Below are 17,354 nucleotides of genomic sequence, written 5' to 3'. Positions count from 1 at the left end.
GGTACCCAGTGACCAACATGGGTTCCTTGGTAAGAAAACACGATTGGTTGGTGAGAAAAGAGATGCGCAGACCTCACTGAGTGATAAGAATTCCGGCAACAGGCTCCCATGATCAGAAGGCAGTCTGTTATAGCATGTGGGCAAGGAATGAGTAAGAAATACTATACGCACTTCATCCTGCTGGTTTCCCTGAACATCACCTCTGTGCGTGAGCTTTCCCCTGAGCCCTGCCGCCCATCCTTTTAAAACGTGTCGTACTGCTGGTCTGTACTCATTTTTCTACACCCAGTAGGGAAGGATTGGTGTGCAGCATATGGTCCTTAAAAATTTTTTAGGACACGTGCAATTTCTCTCATGGTCTAATATGAAAGTAGTTGCTAACTTTAACAGAGCTTATGTAGCACTGCTGTGTCACAGGTTTGGGTTTCCAATCATTGTCACATCTTAGGAGCACGCCACATCAGGAAATGCAAAGAGGCTGCATGGCCAGCCAAGCACACCCACTGAGCGTCGGCGGCAGCTTTGACTCACCATGGGCGACAAGGGGGTGTCCAGGCTGGTTTCCGTCTTGCTGTCATCCGCATCGCTGTCCTTGTCACTGCCGCTGTCGTTGACAAAGCAGATCTGCAGGTTCATCCCACTCTGCAGGCTGGGCAGAAGCAGACAGGACACCAATCCACTCAGCTATTTGCGATCTGGGCGCACCCAATAGAACTGTCTGGCTTTGCTAATAAAAAGCAGTTTTATGTATTCTTCACATGGAGAAGTGGGTGACCAATATGACTCCTAATTCATCAGCAGTAACATACCAGAGGATACTAATGATCACTTGATAACTTGGTAAGTGATAACATCACAACTTTTACTCATGTTGTATTACTTTTTCCACACTCATTTCCCATTAGGTGAAAAATAATTTAGGCCACATATTTTGCCCCCAGCACAACGCCAAACACACAGTTGGTGCCCAATAAAAACGTGTGAGTCACTGAGTTTATATTCCTGTCGACGAAGACGATGGGGGGTCCTCGGCCAAATGAAGCCGCATGGTGTCGTCTAGTGTCCCGTCCCTGGGGGACGGACCAAGGACGCTCTCTGAGCCAGCACCCCGGCCACAGTTCTCTGAAGACTCCTTTCTCCCTCAAACAGACAGAATAGGGTCAACTGAAGGAAAGTTTTAGTTAAGGCAGTTGCCAAAAGCCAACCAAGGGAGCTCACTTCTGTCATTAAGAAAAACACACACCGCAGTTCCCCCTAGAGGTCAATGGGGAAAAGGAGGACCTATGTAATACTTTTAGCAATAAAGATTTAAAAAACAAAAACAAAAAACCCCACCACGGTTCGCCCTAGAGCAGTGGTTCTCAACCTTCCTGATGCCCCGACCCTTTAATGCAGTTCCTCATGTTGTGGTGACCCCCAACCATAAAATTGTTTTCATTGTTACTGTTATGAATCGTAATGTAGATATCTGATATGCAGGATGTATTTTCATTATTACAAATTGAACATAATTAAAGCATAGTGATTAATCACAAAAACAATATGTAATTATATATGTGTTTCCTGATGGTATTAGGCGACCCCTGTGGAAGGGTCATTCGACCCCCAAAGGGGTCGTGACCCACAGGTTGAGAACCGCTGGCCTAGAGGAATGCAAGGAAACCCCCAACCCAGGCAGAAGCACAACTGTGACCCAGTGGGCCCCGCAGCCGCCTGCCTCCTGCACTCCGTGCCGCAGGGGGCGCTTTCGGGAGCTCCTGAGGCTCCAGGCGTGATGGTGCTGGGGGTGGGGTCACAGAGGGTCACCCAGCTGTGGGTCTGCTGTCCACCAGGCCAGACCGGGAATCCAGTTCTTTGTCCTAACCTCTCTCGAAGTGGAACACATTTCACTGCTGCCCGGCGATGGGGAGTTTTTAAAGAAGTAATTTTCTTAGCATCCCTAGTAGCCAGGACTGTGTGTAAGAGAAGAGAAAGAAAAGGCAAATGGAGCCCCTGGGTTGCCAGGATGGCAGGCTTGTCTAAACCAGCATCACTGCTTCACAGGGACAAGGCAAAGAACCACTGGCCTGATGGTGGACATTTGTATTTGATTTTTAAAAAATTCCAGTGGGTAGGGATGCTTAGTCCAAACTGCTCAGATGACTCTCTAAAGTGCTTCTTTGAAAATGATACAGGATCCAGAAAAAGAAATCTACTGGTTTAACTCGGCACCACCCTTGTTGTGTGTATATACTGCCACCTATTGTTCGCTGCCATCATTAGGGAAAGTCCCAGCTTATTTCCCCAGTAGGCGGGGTCTGTTCCCTCCCTGCCCTCATGTGCTGCAAGGAGAGCCAGGCCCAGGGCTGGGCCCAGGGGCCGGCAGGTGCTGTGTGATCAGCTCAGGGTGCTTGGGTTCTGTTGGACTTGGGTTCTGATTCCTCACTTCTATGCCTAGGCAGATTACTCTATGGCCCTCGGTTTCCTCATCTGTAAAATGGGGTGAATAAGTCAGTGTTTTGTAGGAAGAATGAAAAGAGTTAGCTGAGAGCCGGGCACAAGGCAGGTGCTCTGTGCATGTTAACTACCCTCCTTTCTGTTCTGTCTGAAAGCCCAGAGGAACACAGAATTTTAAAAGTGGGGTGACTTTGCAAAGGGCCCTCTAAAGTCTCGTACTACAACACCTCGCGTGGTCACAGCAATTCCCTTACGGACACTCAGCTCTGTTAGGCAGCTGCACGTCTATGGGCCTGGAATTTGTCTCCTTTAACTTTCTTCTAGAATTTTTTTTTTTTCTTGAGAAATCTGATATGTACAGGTTACCCTTGGATCCCATATAAATTAAGTTTTAAAATTTATTGTCTGTAGTTGGTAAAAAACAAACAAAACACACACCCAAATATCAACCCGTTTTTAATAATAAAACCCAAGATGTATGGATTGGAAGATAATGGGAAATAAAATGGAAAATTAAAAACAAACATTTAAAAATAAAAAGGCATTTATAAATTAAACTTAAATTGAATCTAAGATTAGGTAACACTTTCTATTTATTGAATAGCTAAAGTTTTGAAAAGAAGCAGCTGGCCACGGGATACACAGATTATAAAAACATAAAACAACCCAGGATACAATTACAAAATAATATTGAAAACATCTAAAGATATATATTCTGAAGAAAGTTGATTGTAAATTCTATTGTTCTGCCCCCAAACTGAACTTTGTGCTAGGATCAACTCAGTCCTAAATCAACCATCCCACACCACATTTCTAACTCAAGAAAGGCATGGGGAAAGGGGGAGGGGGAGGGGAAAGGATTTAGCAGTCAGAGCAAAATGAAAAAGCACCTCAGGTAGAAATTCAGAAAATCGCCTTAGTCCCACATTATCTCCGTGGGAAACCGAACAGAGCTTCTTACAGGGTGAGACTTATAATTCCTCATAGCGGTAATCACCAGGAATGTTCCTCTCAGGAAAAGGAAATTATGTGACATAACAGCTAATGGTTCAGAGGGGATTTTTGTAAAGATGTCTTAAAACGGACTCAAGTTTCAAAAAGGATTTGTTTGCCTTTAGCCTTTAAGCAGGTTTTAAGATGAAGGTGGTTTTGGGGAAATTCACCCACAGTCCCAAGCGGCGGCCTGGCTGTGGGTGCGCAGGGCCACCCGGTGCTGCTGAAGGCCTCTGTGTCCAGGGTCAAGTTCGATAACCCGTCCTGGCCCCTGCCGGCCCGGTCTCCATCCCTCACACTGCAGGGCACCCATCCAGCCTCACTCACACCCAGGCTACACAGTCTTCAAAATCCAAGCTGCGAGGGGTCTAACCTGTCGACCTCCCAAGCACAGTCTGCAGTGGGAACAAAACACACCGCTCATCCTGTTAATTAGGGATATGATTTAAGGTATCCACGCCAAGGCTGCTTGATGTTTCGAGTGGCATTTGGCAGAGCATTGCCTGCAAGGGCTGCCTGACTTCTGCCTCGCCTGTGGATTTTCCTCCTGAAGGGTCTGCGTCCTGGTTCTCCCAGAAACCTCTTCTCCTTATGTACCACGAGGCAACGGAAAGCCACACTGCTGACCAGAGCTGCTGACAGGGAGCCGAGAGCATCTGGAGAGAGGGTGTTCTGGACGGGGAATGCTCTCAAAGGCGAAGAGATAAAGACTGTGCACAGAGATCCATTAAACTAAATGGAAATAATATATTTTAACTGCCCATCCACAAACCAGTTGAGTAATGAATGGCACAGCAGGGCCGAGCGACCGTGCCTATTGGCTGGGAGCACGAGGGCATTTATTTAGTGGAGAGGATGTTCAGCACCCACGTCTGCTTGGCATTTTTAGAGAGGAAGATGGCTATTTGGAAAACGCTTGTGCTGAATTCCAACCACTGCTACCAGGGATATTACAAAAATATGCACAAAACTGAGAGGGTGGTAGAGATGAGAAGAGAATGCTTCAAAAACTTAGCCAGTGGTCACTGGAATAAAGATGCAAAGACAAGACCGATTTATTTCCTGCCACAAACAATGCAATGGTCCTAAAGTTTGCTGAATGGTGAGTCGGGCCTCAGTCCCTGCCCTTGGGTGTAGTGACTGGGACTGGGCGTCTGCAGGCAGCTCTGAACCCCAGAACTATTTGGTGCTTTCTGATTTTAGAAATAGGAATCTCCCAGGACCAGCATGGCCACCAGCATTTTCATATATTTAAAATTCGTTGGCTTTACCCCCTACACCACCCCTTTGTTAACTGGACAACCAATCACCTGTGGATTACAGGCAAGGTAACACCTACTCAGAGAAGTCAAACTACCTGCCCCGGAACCGGAACCGTGACAGCCTGATTATAAACATGGTCCCCATTCCTCCCCTCTGTGATAAGACTCTACGGCTCCTTCCAGGCTGGCCTCCTGACTTGTGTTGGCCCACAGAATGCAGAGGAAGGGACTTCGTTCCGGCTCCAAGCCTCCCTTCTCAGGGGGCCCTGCCCCACGTCCAGGCTAGCCTGCTGGTAGATGAGTGACTTTGCAGCACAGAGTTCAATCAGCAGCTGTCTCAAGTGAGCCTGGGGACACATGACAGAGCTCAGCTAAGAGTAGTAGCGGCACCTCACCAACCCACAGTCTCTGCAGACATACGAGCTGCTCAGCTGACCTATACAGGCTCCCAAGCCGAAACCAATGCTTACTGTTGTAAGCCACTGATGTGGGTGGTTTATTACACACCATCACTGTGGCAACAGATAACTGGTACAAGGTCACAAAGCAAGAGACTACAGGCTAGATCTCTGGTTTTGGAATCCAATGTCCTTTCCTCCATACTACACTTGACCTTAGGTTTGGATTTATTAGATCCTGACTGTGATGGCCATATAATTTTAAAGGGCAGATACCTCCTGTAGTTGCTAATACTTTTAAGGCAATTGTACAGTTTCCTTAAGAACAGAGTGAGAGGGAACTTCCCATGTGCCTATGGATCTCAAACATGTCTTGCTCATTATCTGTCCACAACCAGAGTGACTAAGAACCACGGGCCCTGCTGTGCCATTCATTACTCAATATCCTCAACTGGTTTGTGGATGGGCAGTTAAAATATATTATTTCCATTTAGTTTAATGGATCTCTGATGCATTATTCAAAGACTTTATCCATAATGAATAATCACCCATATTATTATAATACCCTATCTTTCTCTCTTTGATGAGAATTTCAAAAGGGAAGGCACATAAAATGTAGGTTGTAATTACCCAAGAGTAGCTGTAAACACATTTCATTTTTTTAAAATATATTTTATTGTTTTTTTACAGAGAAGAAGGGAGAGGGATAGAGAGCCAGAAACATTGATGAGAGAGATCGATCAGCTGCCTCCTGCACGCCCCCCAGTGGGGATGTGCCCGCAACCAAGGTACATGCCCTTGACTGGAATCGAACCTGGGACCCCTGAGTCCGCAGGCTGACGCTCTATCCACTGAGCCGAACCAGTTCGGCAACACATTTCATTTTTCTAAGGATTTGTGAAGAAAGAACGTGAGAACAATTGAGCTCTGGACAAGTTCTGGATGTACCATGTGTGATGGTATCTTTGTGGACTGTGCTGAGGTGGGTTGATAAATTATAAAATACTTTTCCCATCCCCCAAACCCTGCATCTTCCTCTTCTTTTCTTTACTGACTGTTCCAAGTTGATTTTTTATCATTACAGTAATAGACATACCTACTACTATTTATTTAAAAAAAGCAAAGATTTTGCTTCCTGACATTTGTTATTGTCAAAATACAGTATTTCTTATTTTACTTTAGTGGGATTGTGTGAACTTTCTTTGCTACAGACTGTGTGATGCATAAGATGACACTCTGACTTTTAGAAAAGGAGTGGTACTCATATAACCGGTGAGAATATTGCTGGTCCAACACATACCATCTCACACAAAAGGCCTGTCAGTGATTTTTTATAACTATGTTAGAGAGAAAGGGGTGTTTAACTGTTCATCCACTCGTTCATTTGATGATCAGGTAATGACATCTCTGCAAGCACCATGGTGCCAATAGCATAGCATAGCTGCTGTCCCTTTTGCCCAGGGCACACATACACTTCCTAGTTTGCTCCAGTCTCACCCATGGCCTTTTATCTAGGCTTACTCGACTCATTTATATTTATTGCTGGCCCCTGAAGACATTTTATAGTTCATGACCCCTATAGTAAGTGCATGTACAGTAGTAGTTGAACAACAGAAACTAGGTCTTCTAACAGGTACTGGTGGTTGGATCATTACATCATGATGTACAACTGCAAGTGTGGAATATACAGGGCATTGGAAGAGGACTAAAAACAAACAAAAAACCAAACCCTATCTATCTATATAAAAGCCTAATATGCTAAGTGTCCGACCATTTGTTCGATGTCGCTATGACATGCACTGACCACCAGGGGGCAGACTCTCTGACTGGTAGATTAGCTTGCTGCTGGGGTCTGGCCGATTGATGGGGACTTGGAGAGACTGGGTGGACATGCCCTGGAGCCCTCCTGCGGTCCCTCCCTGGCCCCGATTGTGCACGGGTGGGGTCCCTCAGCCTGGTCTGCGCCCTCTTGCAATCTGGGACCCCGTGGGGGATGTCAGAGAGCCGGTTTCAGCCCAATCCCCACAGGCCAGGCCGAAGGACCCCACTGGTACACAAATCCGTGTACCGGGCCAGTTTCACTCGATTCCCACAGGCCAAGACTAGGGCCTCTAGTCTTATATATGAGAAAAAACATACTTCAGTAACCTGGAATGCATTAATAAGTTGTTAACCAAGAAGAGTGAACAAGCAGGAAAGTGCAGAAGAAAGGAGGGCCTGGTGAAGGGGGTTGGAGGGGTTAAAGACAGGGGAGGGATGGAAAGCCGACCCTCCAGCAGTTATGAGCCCCGAGATGTGAAGGGTAGTTTCAAACCATGTGCTAAAGAGGACTGGGGGGAAGGGGAACGTTTCCCTCTTTGTGGCCTGTCCTGACCCTACCTGACCCACATCTTACAGGGCCCAGGCTTCCTCAGCAGAAGCTGAGAGCAGCTGCAAAGGTGCGGACGTGTGAAAGGCCCTCTCTGGGTGTCCCTGGCTTTTCTGGTGGAGCACCCGCCCCTAACCTGTTCTCCAGAGAACTATAAATACCGCATTTCTCAGGCAGCTGCGGGACCTGATTCCACACCAGTGTCTGGTTCCTTCACTAATGCCCACTTCCACATAATTAAATTCGGAATTACAGGATCTTAATGTTAGGAAAATGCATTTCACCACAACTGTTCTTTAGCATTGGCTGAAGACCCAGAACGAGGCTTCTCCTAGGCACTAAATGTGTTCTCTCATCCTAATGAAAGCCTATTGACTCCTAAGCAATCTGCATTCGAAATAAAAAGAGTGACCTTTTTTGAGCATCTACTGCGTGCTAGGTATTTTATAGTTACCTCTGATCTTCAGACATACATAAAGTAAGTATTCTGACCTCCATTTTACATACAAGAAAACTAAGGCCCAGAGGTTAAATTATACAGGGTCACTTTAAGAAGAATAGAATAAATTCATGAATGGAAGAAAAAACGAGAAGATGAAACAATAAAGCAAAATGAAAATGAAACAAATTACTGAAACCAACTCCAATGTCTAAGAGATGAATTAAGTATATTTTGATGAAATATATGAAATCTATATGATAGTAGAAAGTTGTGAATATGGGCAAATGTTCATGATATATTGAAAAACAGCCTAAACAGTAGGTATAGTAGGATTTCAACCTTGTAAACAAAAATATGGAGATATATGCACCAAAAAGTAAATATACCTAGGCATTTTTTGGTCGGAGTAATTGAACTGACTTTATGTTTTTCTCTTTTGAGTGCTTCTGAGTTGCCATGTGGGCATTTCGCAGGAATTAAAAAAGGAAAAGGAGAGAAAATGGGCGAGTTGATTAGCGCTTATGTGTTGGAGAAAAGGTGAGTGGGATTAAATGTTTGACAGCTGGGAGAGGATGGCAGGGAGTCTGACTCAGACAGTGCCTTTGCAGGGACCATGACTCACAGATGAGTCAGGCTGGGATTTTGTTTTCGACAGGGTGCTGGGTGCTGGGAGATCATCTTGGAGGAAGGATGGGCTCTTTGATTTAACCAGTCTCAACCCCATTCTCTCCTTGGACCCGCAGTAGATAACAGCCTCTAGAACAGCGGTTCTCAACCTGTGGGTCACGACCCCTTTGGGGGTCAAACGACCCTTTCACAGGGGTCGCCTAAGACCACCGGAAAACACATATATCATTACATATTGTTTTTGTGATTAATCACTATGCTTTATGTTCAATTTGTAACAATGAAATTGGGGGTCACCACAACATGAGGAACTGTATTAAAGGGTCGCGGCATTAGGAAGGTTCAGAACCACTGCTCTAGAACAATCGACATGCATTGAGCCGTCTGTACTGTGAAAGCCAGCCTGCCTATTTATCCCGCTCAGCCCCGACCCGGACAGAGTTTAAACTTGTATCTTCCCAACGTGCTGCTGACTTTCAGCTGCTCCCCGCTTCCAGACCTGGGTAACATTCCTGTGGTCGGGGCAACATTATGGCAGCTGGAGAGTCAGCGCCTGGATTTTGTGAAAATGGCCAAGTCTCTTAATCCGGTGAATGCTGAATCACTGCCTGCCTTCACCACTTTTTATGTTCACGTTTAAGAAAGTGTTGGGGCTGCCATTTAGGCTTGGTTGCACAGTAAGCTTTATCTCAAAGGCGTTCTCTTTCATGATTTAATTCATGGTCATTCGGATTCTATGCAGTCATGGCACAGAATGCAGTAGATGTGCTGAACCGTCTGGGCTCTGTGAAGCGTGGCTATGTGCATCTTGCCATCTTTACAATCAGAAAGCGCCTCACGATCCTGGCCACGCAGGCAGCTGGTGGCAGTTCTGCTCGACTGAACTGTAACCCCGTCGGCCAACAAGCCAGTTAAGGACCAGTGAGGCGGAGGCGGCCCTGGGAGTTGACCAGTCCTGTCCTCTGATGAGAACAACGAAGACCCAGCACCACAACCTGCCGCCCGGGGACAGTGGCTCAGAAGGCGATGCGCAGCGTCCTCACCACCACAGGTGACAGCCAGGCGAGAGGCAAAGGCGGACAACTCTGAGGGAACGTGCTTACACAGACAACTGGGCTCTGAATATGAAAAGGGTTATGGAAAAACTCAACCAACAGATTTCACTTTTTCTTCTTCTTTTTTTTTTTGCATGCACAAAGACATGTGTGATAGAAGCGTATACCCAAATGAGTCTGAAAGGACGCTTGCAACAACTAAAATAAAAATTCTAAGTGTGAGGAGGCATGTCATCATTTAATTGGCAGCGTTTTTCTGAAATAGCTTCCATGGGTCTTTAATGCCTGTGACAATCTGAATGAGAGTAATCTGAGGGGCACAGAACATTCGATAGGATCGAACAAAGAGACTGTGTTCAGCCCCTAGAGGACAGCTCACCCCTAGAGGACAGCTCACCCCTAGAGGACAGCTCACCCTAGAGGACAGCTCACCCCTAGAGGACAGCTCACCCCTAGAGGACAGCTCACCCTAGAGGACAGCTCACCCTAAGGCAGCGAGAGTGTTTTCCGGTGGCAGTGAATGCTCTTGGAAGCTGTCGGAGGAGCCCAAGCTTCACACGAGCAGCGTGGGTCCCGACACGTGTCCCAGGGGAGTGTGAACTGCAGTAATAAAGTCGTGACAACTTGTCAAAGTGGATGCACCAATGAAAAATCATCCCCAGAAGCTCTTTTAATTAAACATTCGGCTGTCCGCTGGAGCCATTTTTAAATATAAACCCCAGCCCTGTGGCCTTTTTCTTCCTGCTTCCCACCCTTTCGCAATAGCTCCGACAGTGACTTCTCATTGGTGATTAAAAAAAAAAAAATTCATAAGACAGGGTACAGCTGGTTATGCCTCTAGCAAGATGTCAAATTTCGCTTGCACAAAATTAATTGCACCTAATTAAACTGGGGTCATTGGCATTATTATAAAGCGAGGCTATTTATTAGACAAAGAAAATTTCTCAAATACCAATTTGCTTTTCTTTCAGGTTTGTGAAAGAGAAGAATTGCTGACATAATTAAATTTGTTTTGCCATTTTAATCTTATTGATCCTCAAAAGATCCACTTCAAATCTTGCTTCACTTATAAAACTGTGTAACATTTTAAAATACTAGAGGTAATACTTAGAGGAGGACATAAAAAAATGATAGGTTTTCTGTAGATTACCCGATGACTTTTCAAATAATATTTAAGAATTTATAAACTCCCATTAGCAAAGATGCATACCTTGGAATTACTAACACAAAGGGTTTCTAAGCTAATTATTAGTACATATGTATGAGATCAATACGAAATTTAAAACATAGGCTGCATGTAGTAAATAGGTTGCCATAGTATGCACTTATTACTGCAAGAAAGATGTCACAGAAAGCAAATGTCATTGCCATGAAAGAGGACAACCTCTTTCCTCACCCATGTTGGGTATGTATGACCATTCTGCTCACTTCTTCCAGGAAGCTATGCAAACATTATTACCATTCGAGACAGAAGGATGATTTGCTTTCCTGGCAAAATGATGCTGGTTCGACCTGTGATTCCGTGGCAGATTATACAGATTCCCAGTTCCTCATAGTCAAGGCTCCTGTGAATCTAATTTCCTTAAAGGCTCTCTAGATCAATGCTACCTGTCCAGTGGATACCACTCCCTAGGCTATGGTGCCCTCCCCCCCAGCCCCACCCGCCGCCCCATCCCCTAACCCAAACACCAAAGGAGATGGTGGGTATCTACTACTGGTCTTGTCTCAGCCATTCACCAATAAATCTGTAACAACAGGAATGGAATGCATTTTGATTTGGGGATGTTGGAATGGTTGAAATAAAGAAACAGTAATCATTATTCAAACCAGCTGCTCAAAAGCTCTCTGGGGAATTTCTGCTTTTCACAACATTCACAATATTTGCAGCGAAGAGTATGACCTATTCTAGGCTACACCATATGCTTTATGAAAAAGACTGTGTGAGATTGCATTTATGTTTATATGCATGTAAATGAAACCTATCTTGGGGTAAGGTAAGAAGAGAGGGGGGGAGCCAGGTTACTGTGCAGCTCCTCTGAGAAAAGGAGCAGGAGGAAGGCGGAGAGTTTTCTCCACAATGTTGATCAGGTTGTAATGCCTGAACAACGAAGGATCTCCTGGACGTCTACCACTAACGACCACTCTGCCTTGTGTCCCCCAGCAGCCACGCCAGGTTCCATTCCTTTTATAACACAGAGATTGGTAAACTCAGAATCCAAATTACAATGCTGATCAAGATTAATGTGGTCAATAAAAATATTTTATAGGACATTATTATACTCCTAATAAAAAGAATATTTATTTTAAGAACATAATTATACCTAATATTTCTTAGAAACCTTTTTTCAAAAATAGGTAATTTATTTTTTTCATTCCTTTTAAGCTTTTAAAAGCTTTTTGCTGGAACATTTTTACATAGAAAAAAATGACAAAGGTCAGACAGTCTCAGTGTGAAAGGCTGATTATGTGTGGATGAGCAAATTTTGAAGAAAAAAATGGCACTTCCTATATTTGTCACATTTCAGTATAAGTCAAATTTAATTAGTTGAGTTATGAATCAGTATAAAAAATTCTTTTGCTACAGTATTAGGCATGAAATATTTTTATGGGATTACTGTAAGCCAAGCTTACATCTAACAGCGTGTCACTCTTTAAAAAAGTGCTTTAGGAGATACACCAATTAGAAAAATTCAGTGGGGACAACTGAGAAGGACTTATCCTCACAGGAGCACTTAAACACACCTTCCCAGAAGACCTCAAGCTACTTCATAATTGCTCACATAATGTGTGTACAAAGTTAATTTTTACAGGTAAGTGCACATCTTTCAAAATAGACAGTACTCCGTACTCCATTACTCTGCCAAATATCCCACGTATTTGGGGAGCCAGTCCCCGCCTTAAAAGTAAGTGCAGCATTTTTTAATTGTTTGGCCAATTAATTTTTAGTCCTCAGCCTCATTTAAAATTGAGTTCTGAGCTCTTCAGAGTAGTGCATTCATATAAGATTTACCTAGTTCTGATTATTTAACCAACTCAACACATGTGAGCACTCCGGTGACCTCAAAGGTCTAACATCCCTCAAGTACTCTTGTTAAGTAAGAGGTGAGGTATTTCTAGCTCAATGAAGAATTTCGGGGACTGGGATACATTAAGAAAAAATTAATTCTAACAGGGATGGGGAATATGGGTTACACAAATGCAACCGAACATTTCCTACGGCTTTTCTCCTACATTATTACTGATGAGGGGGAATGACAGTCAGTCTTTGCAGACTTTAAACTTACAGCAATAAAGAGATATTTCTTAGAAACATTAAGTGTCATTATTAATCATCATCCTAAGGGGTATCCAAGAAGTCATCCTGTTCTCACAGAGGATGAGCTCATCCCAGCATGTGCAGATAAAGACATCTAAAGAACAGGATAAAAATAATCTTCCTTATGGCGAGTCAACAAGTGTAGCTTGTTCTGAGCTGCTGTGAAATACATGTGTTTCGATATCTGTGTCTCCAAAGGGGGTAGATGACTCAGTGATTTCCAAGGTTTGCTCTGCCAGAAGGGTTTCAGGTGGGCTCTGGGGGCTTGCAGGGGAGCGGGGGAGGGGCACTGAAGGGAAAGGATGGGGGAGGCACCTTCCGGGCAGGGTTCTCCAGTCCCTCTCCTTCAGTCCTCCTGAGCCAGAGGAGGACTGCTTTGTTTTACACACAGGGTTTCTGCACAGGTTTTTATTGGAGAAGATATTTCTTTTATCATTTCACTTATATGTGGAATCTAAAGAAAATAAAATAGAAACAGACTCAAGAGATACAGAGAACAGACTGACAGTTGACAGAAGGAAGGAGAGCTGGGAGACTGGGTGAAAAAGGTGAAGGAATTAAGAAGTACAAATTGGTAGTTACAGAATAGTCACAGAGATGTAAACCACAGCATAGGGAATATAGTAAATAATATCATATAATTATGTGTGGGATTAGGTGGGTACTGGAAATATTTTGGGGGACCACTCTGTAAAGTATAGGATTGACTAAACACTATGCTGTACATCTGAAACTGATGCAGAATAATATTGATAATACTGAATATAAACCATAATTAAAAAATAAAATAAAAACCTTCATGAGACTTCTATTTAAACATGGCATACTGAACACAGCTACTGAATCTCTCCTCTGAAACCCTACTACTATAATGATAAAGGAAGAAAAAAGGTGTAAACCTACACAAAGAAAATGGAAGAGTTGATAATAGCACACAAAAGAGTTTGAAAAAATTTGGGAGATAAAATGTAGATGGATGAGAGGTATCTGACAACATCTGACAGGACTACCTAGACCAGGGGTCCTCAAACTACGGCCCGCGGGCCACATGCAAATACAAATATTGTATTTGTTCCCGTTTTGTTTTTCTACTTCAAAATAAGATGTGCAGTGTGCATAGGAATTTGTTCATAGTTTTTTTTTAAACTATAGTCCGGCCCTCCAACGGTCTGAGGGACAGTGAACTGGCCCCCTGTTTAAAAAGTTTGAGGACCCCTGACCTAGACCCTCACCTTGCTCTGTTTGTACCATATTCAGAAACCAACTCCTAATTTACTACAGGCCTTTTAAAAAAATCAACACTTTCAACTCTTGGATTGACATCTAGGTTAGTGACTTTTGGACATTGGGGTAGAAGAAATTTTTTTTTTATTTTAGACACAGAAAAGCTTGACTCTAAAAGAAAAGTTTGATAAAAATTTACTGTATTGAAATTAAGAACTTGTGGTCATAAAAGATACATTGAAGAATTGGAAAAATAAGCTACAATCTGTGAGGATGTTCTTGCAATACCGACAACGTATTAAGGATTAGTATTTTGACTACACAACTTTGATAAAAATTAACTTTAAAAAGCACAGAGAATCCAGTAAGACCCGAGTAGAAACTTTGCAGAAGAGGAAACAGGATGTCTAATAAACACAATGAAATATCATATTATATCCATTGAATTAACAAAAGTTTAAAAGAAATTGGCAATATCAAGTGTTAGAAAAGTTATGGGTCCACAGGACCTCTGAGACGTTGCTGGTAGGCATGAAACTTGTTGCAACCATTTTGGAAATCAGATCGGCATTATCGTCTAAATGTGAGCATTCATGCATTTTCCTAGCAATTCCATCCTTAGGTATACACCAAAGAGAGGAAAAGACACGTATAAGCACATTTATAAGCAGCACTGTTTACAAGAGTGAAACCTCTGCAACAACCCAATGCCCATCATCACAAAAGTGGCAGAAGAAACTGATTATATTCACACAGTGGAATATGATATTGCAATCAAAATCACAGATCAGCAAAAAGAAAAACGGGGCAATTTTAAATTCAGGACAAACAACATAATTTCTCAAGTAAACATAGATTAGCATATGGCTCAGTATGAATAATACAGGAGCTTAATAAAGTCAACATTGAATAGTTATTTGACCTCAAGTTGTGAAATGGCCATGAAGAGAACAGAGTTTGGAATATACTATAGATATATCTGTGAGGGGGCAGTAAAAGAGAGTTAAATCCCAAATTTCCACAGAAGGTGGTCAAAAGATGGTTATTTAAAAGCAATCACTAAGAAGATAAGCATTGTACTTAGAGATATGCAGGCAAATACCAAAAAAACAAAGAATTAAAAGTTTCTGGAGAGGGAACAAGGATAGAGAAGGCTGTCATTTTTTTTTTGTGTTACTATATGCCTTGCAGTTTTCATTGATTCTATTTCACTTTCACAGCCATATATATGTATGCATGTGTGTGCATGTATAGATATATACAGATATATCTATATCTGTATCTATATCTGTATCTATATCTATATCTATATCTATGTCTATATCTATATCTATCTATTGAACTAACTTTCATTTAAAAAACAAGAATCTTCCATTTGGACCCGATAGATCTGACATTGCTGAGCAGAGAAATAAAGTTTCTAGAAGAAAACTTTTTGGCATTTTGGGGAACATTAGAGGGCAGTAGCAGAAATCTATGAAAACTTATGGTCCAACCCCCTCATTTTACAAAAATGAAACTAAGGCGTGATAAAACCAAGTTTCAAAATTAGAAGCTCAACTAAGACTAATCCTCAGGTGCCCAGGTGCCCAGGCCTGAGCTCTTCCTGCCGCACCCCACTGTGGGGGGAACAGGTGGCTCTGCAGCAAAGGGAAGGCTGACCCCCCAGCTCTGAAATGGCACATGAAAAGGGTGGGAATGAGGAAGAGGTGCCTCAGCTCTGCACGGGCTAACTCACCTGCAGTGACCCTAAACATGCATATATGTGAGCATGCGTGTGCTTTCTGATTCTTGCTGACCTAGACGAGTCTAAGGATCAGACTGAAGTACAAGGAGTAATGAGAGCCAGAGAAATGTAAATAGATATGAAGGTGCCTAATTCCAGGCTTCAGATGAAGGACAGAGTGGACATCTACTGGCTGAATGAGTGTGTAAATGCCATCATGTGTCTCCCACCCCTGGCCTAACATGGCGAAATTAGCTAGTATTTATACGGGGAGTATTTACTCTTAGAGAGCCCAGAGGAAGACGCAGGCATTCCAACCAGAAATAGCCATTTGAGAAGTCATCAAGAGAACACTGATGGGTCTTCAGTTACTATCACCTTTATTAAAACAAAGTTCTATGTGTTTTAACCACTTGGAATATCCATATTTATAACAGTTAATTTTTGAGATTGTCTATATCCTCGCACAGCAAAGTGTCACTGGTGGATGGGCAGTCTGGACATCAGCTGGGAGCTTGTTAGAAATACAGCATCTTGAGCCCCACCCAGACCGAGTGACTCAGAATTTAACAAAATCCCCAGGGTTTTCACATGCACATTACAGTTTGAGAAGTTCTGGCTGATAGCCTTATGTTCCAGGTAAAATTATAATTTTAATTGGAGTTGGAAGCTATGTAAATAATCAAAGATATCCTGAAATTGTGATAAATAAGCAATGATATCTTGAAATAAATTAAGATAAACAAAAACTGCCTGGCCCGGCTGGTGTGGTTCAGTGGTTGGATGTCAACCTATGAATCAGGAGGTCATGGTTCGAATCCTGGTAGGGGCACATACCCAGGTTACAGGCTTGATCCCCAGTGTGGGGCGTGCAGGAGGCAGCCAATCATGATTCTCTCTCATCACTGATGTTTCTGTCTCTCCCTCTCCCTTTCTCTCTGAAATCAATTAAATATATATATATATATATATATATATATATATATATATATATATGGAAAACCGCTGGAGGACAAGCTAAGCTCTGTAATAAACATCAAATGCTCACAGTGGGAACTGTATTTCTCAGCTATGGTATTTACTACAATCAAATGGAAGAGGGGAGCAATGCTGGGTGCTTTGGGACTGCTTAATGGGAAATCTGGTGATCTGCCATGCTTCTCTAAGCATCAGCCGCTTTGGAGTGTGCCCTGATTCCCCCATCACAGTGCAAAAACAGTACTGTGTCTTGGAAAAAAAAAAAAAGAAATATAGAAATCTGACCTCAGGTGGCTTGGCAAACTGGCCAAAAAAAGCCCCAAAACGAAACCCCAATAAACAAACCCAACAAATGGGAGAAGTCTGTCCAGAATCCAATAAAGTTGATAGTATTATGAAAAAAAATACTCAAGGACTTAAAGGCTATCTTTTATTAGACAAGTGGTCAGATGACAAAACCCATTAGGTACACATATCAGAGAATCAACTCAAAGGAACACTCACCGAGAGGAAAGGCTTGGCTTCCCAC

General features: G+C 43.0%; 1 protein-coding gene across 6 annotated transcripts in view; it reads right to left on the bottom strand.

The window, feature by feature from the left end:
• Nucleotides 1-17,354, bottom strand: part of SCHIP1 (schwannomin interacting protein 1) — a 118,890-nt gene that overhangs the window by 13,794 nt on the left and 87,742 nt on the right. For 5 of the 6 annotated variants that reach the window (XM_059686903.1, XM_059686905.1, XM_059686906.1 and 2 more), the window contains 2 exons: nt 17,330-17,354; nt 532-649 (listed from right to left, as the gene is read on the bottom strand). The exon at nt 17,330-17,354 is cut by the window's right edge and continues 94 nt beyond it. In XM_059686903.1, coding sequence (XP_059542886.1) covers nt 532-649; nt 17,330-17,354 — 143 coding nt within the window. Of the gene's footprint in view, nt 1-531; nt 650-17,325 lie in introns of all 6 variants that reach the window. The other variant, XM_059686909.1, reaches the window with a different exon arrangement.

This window comes from Myotis daubentonii, chromosome 3 (assembly GCF_963259705.1).
Source record: "Myotis daubentonii chromosome 3, mMyoDau2.1, whole genome shotgun sequence".
Lineage (NCBI taxonomy): Eukaryota > Metazoa > Chordata > Mammalia > Chiroptera > Vespertilionidae > Myotis > Myotis daubentonii.
The sequence above is the reverse complement of the archived record's forward strand: the minus strand, read 5'-3'. Positions and strand labels throughout refer to the sequence as shown.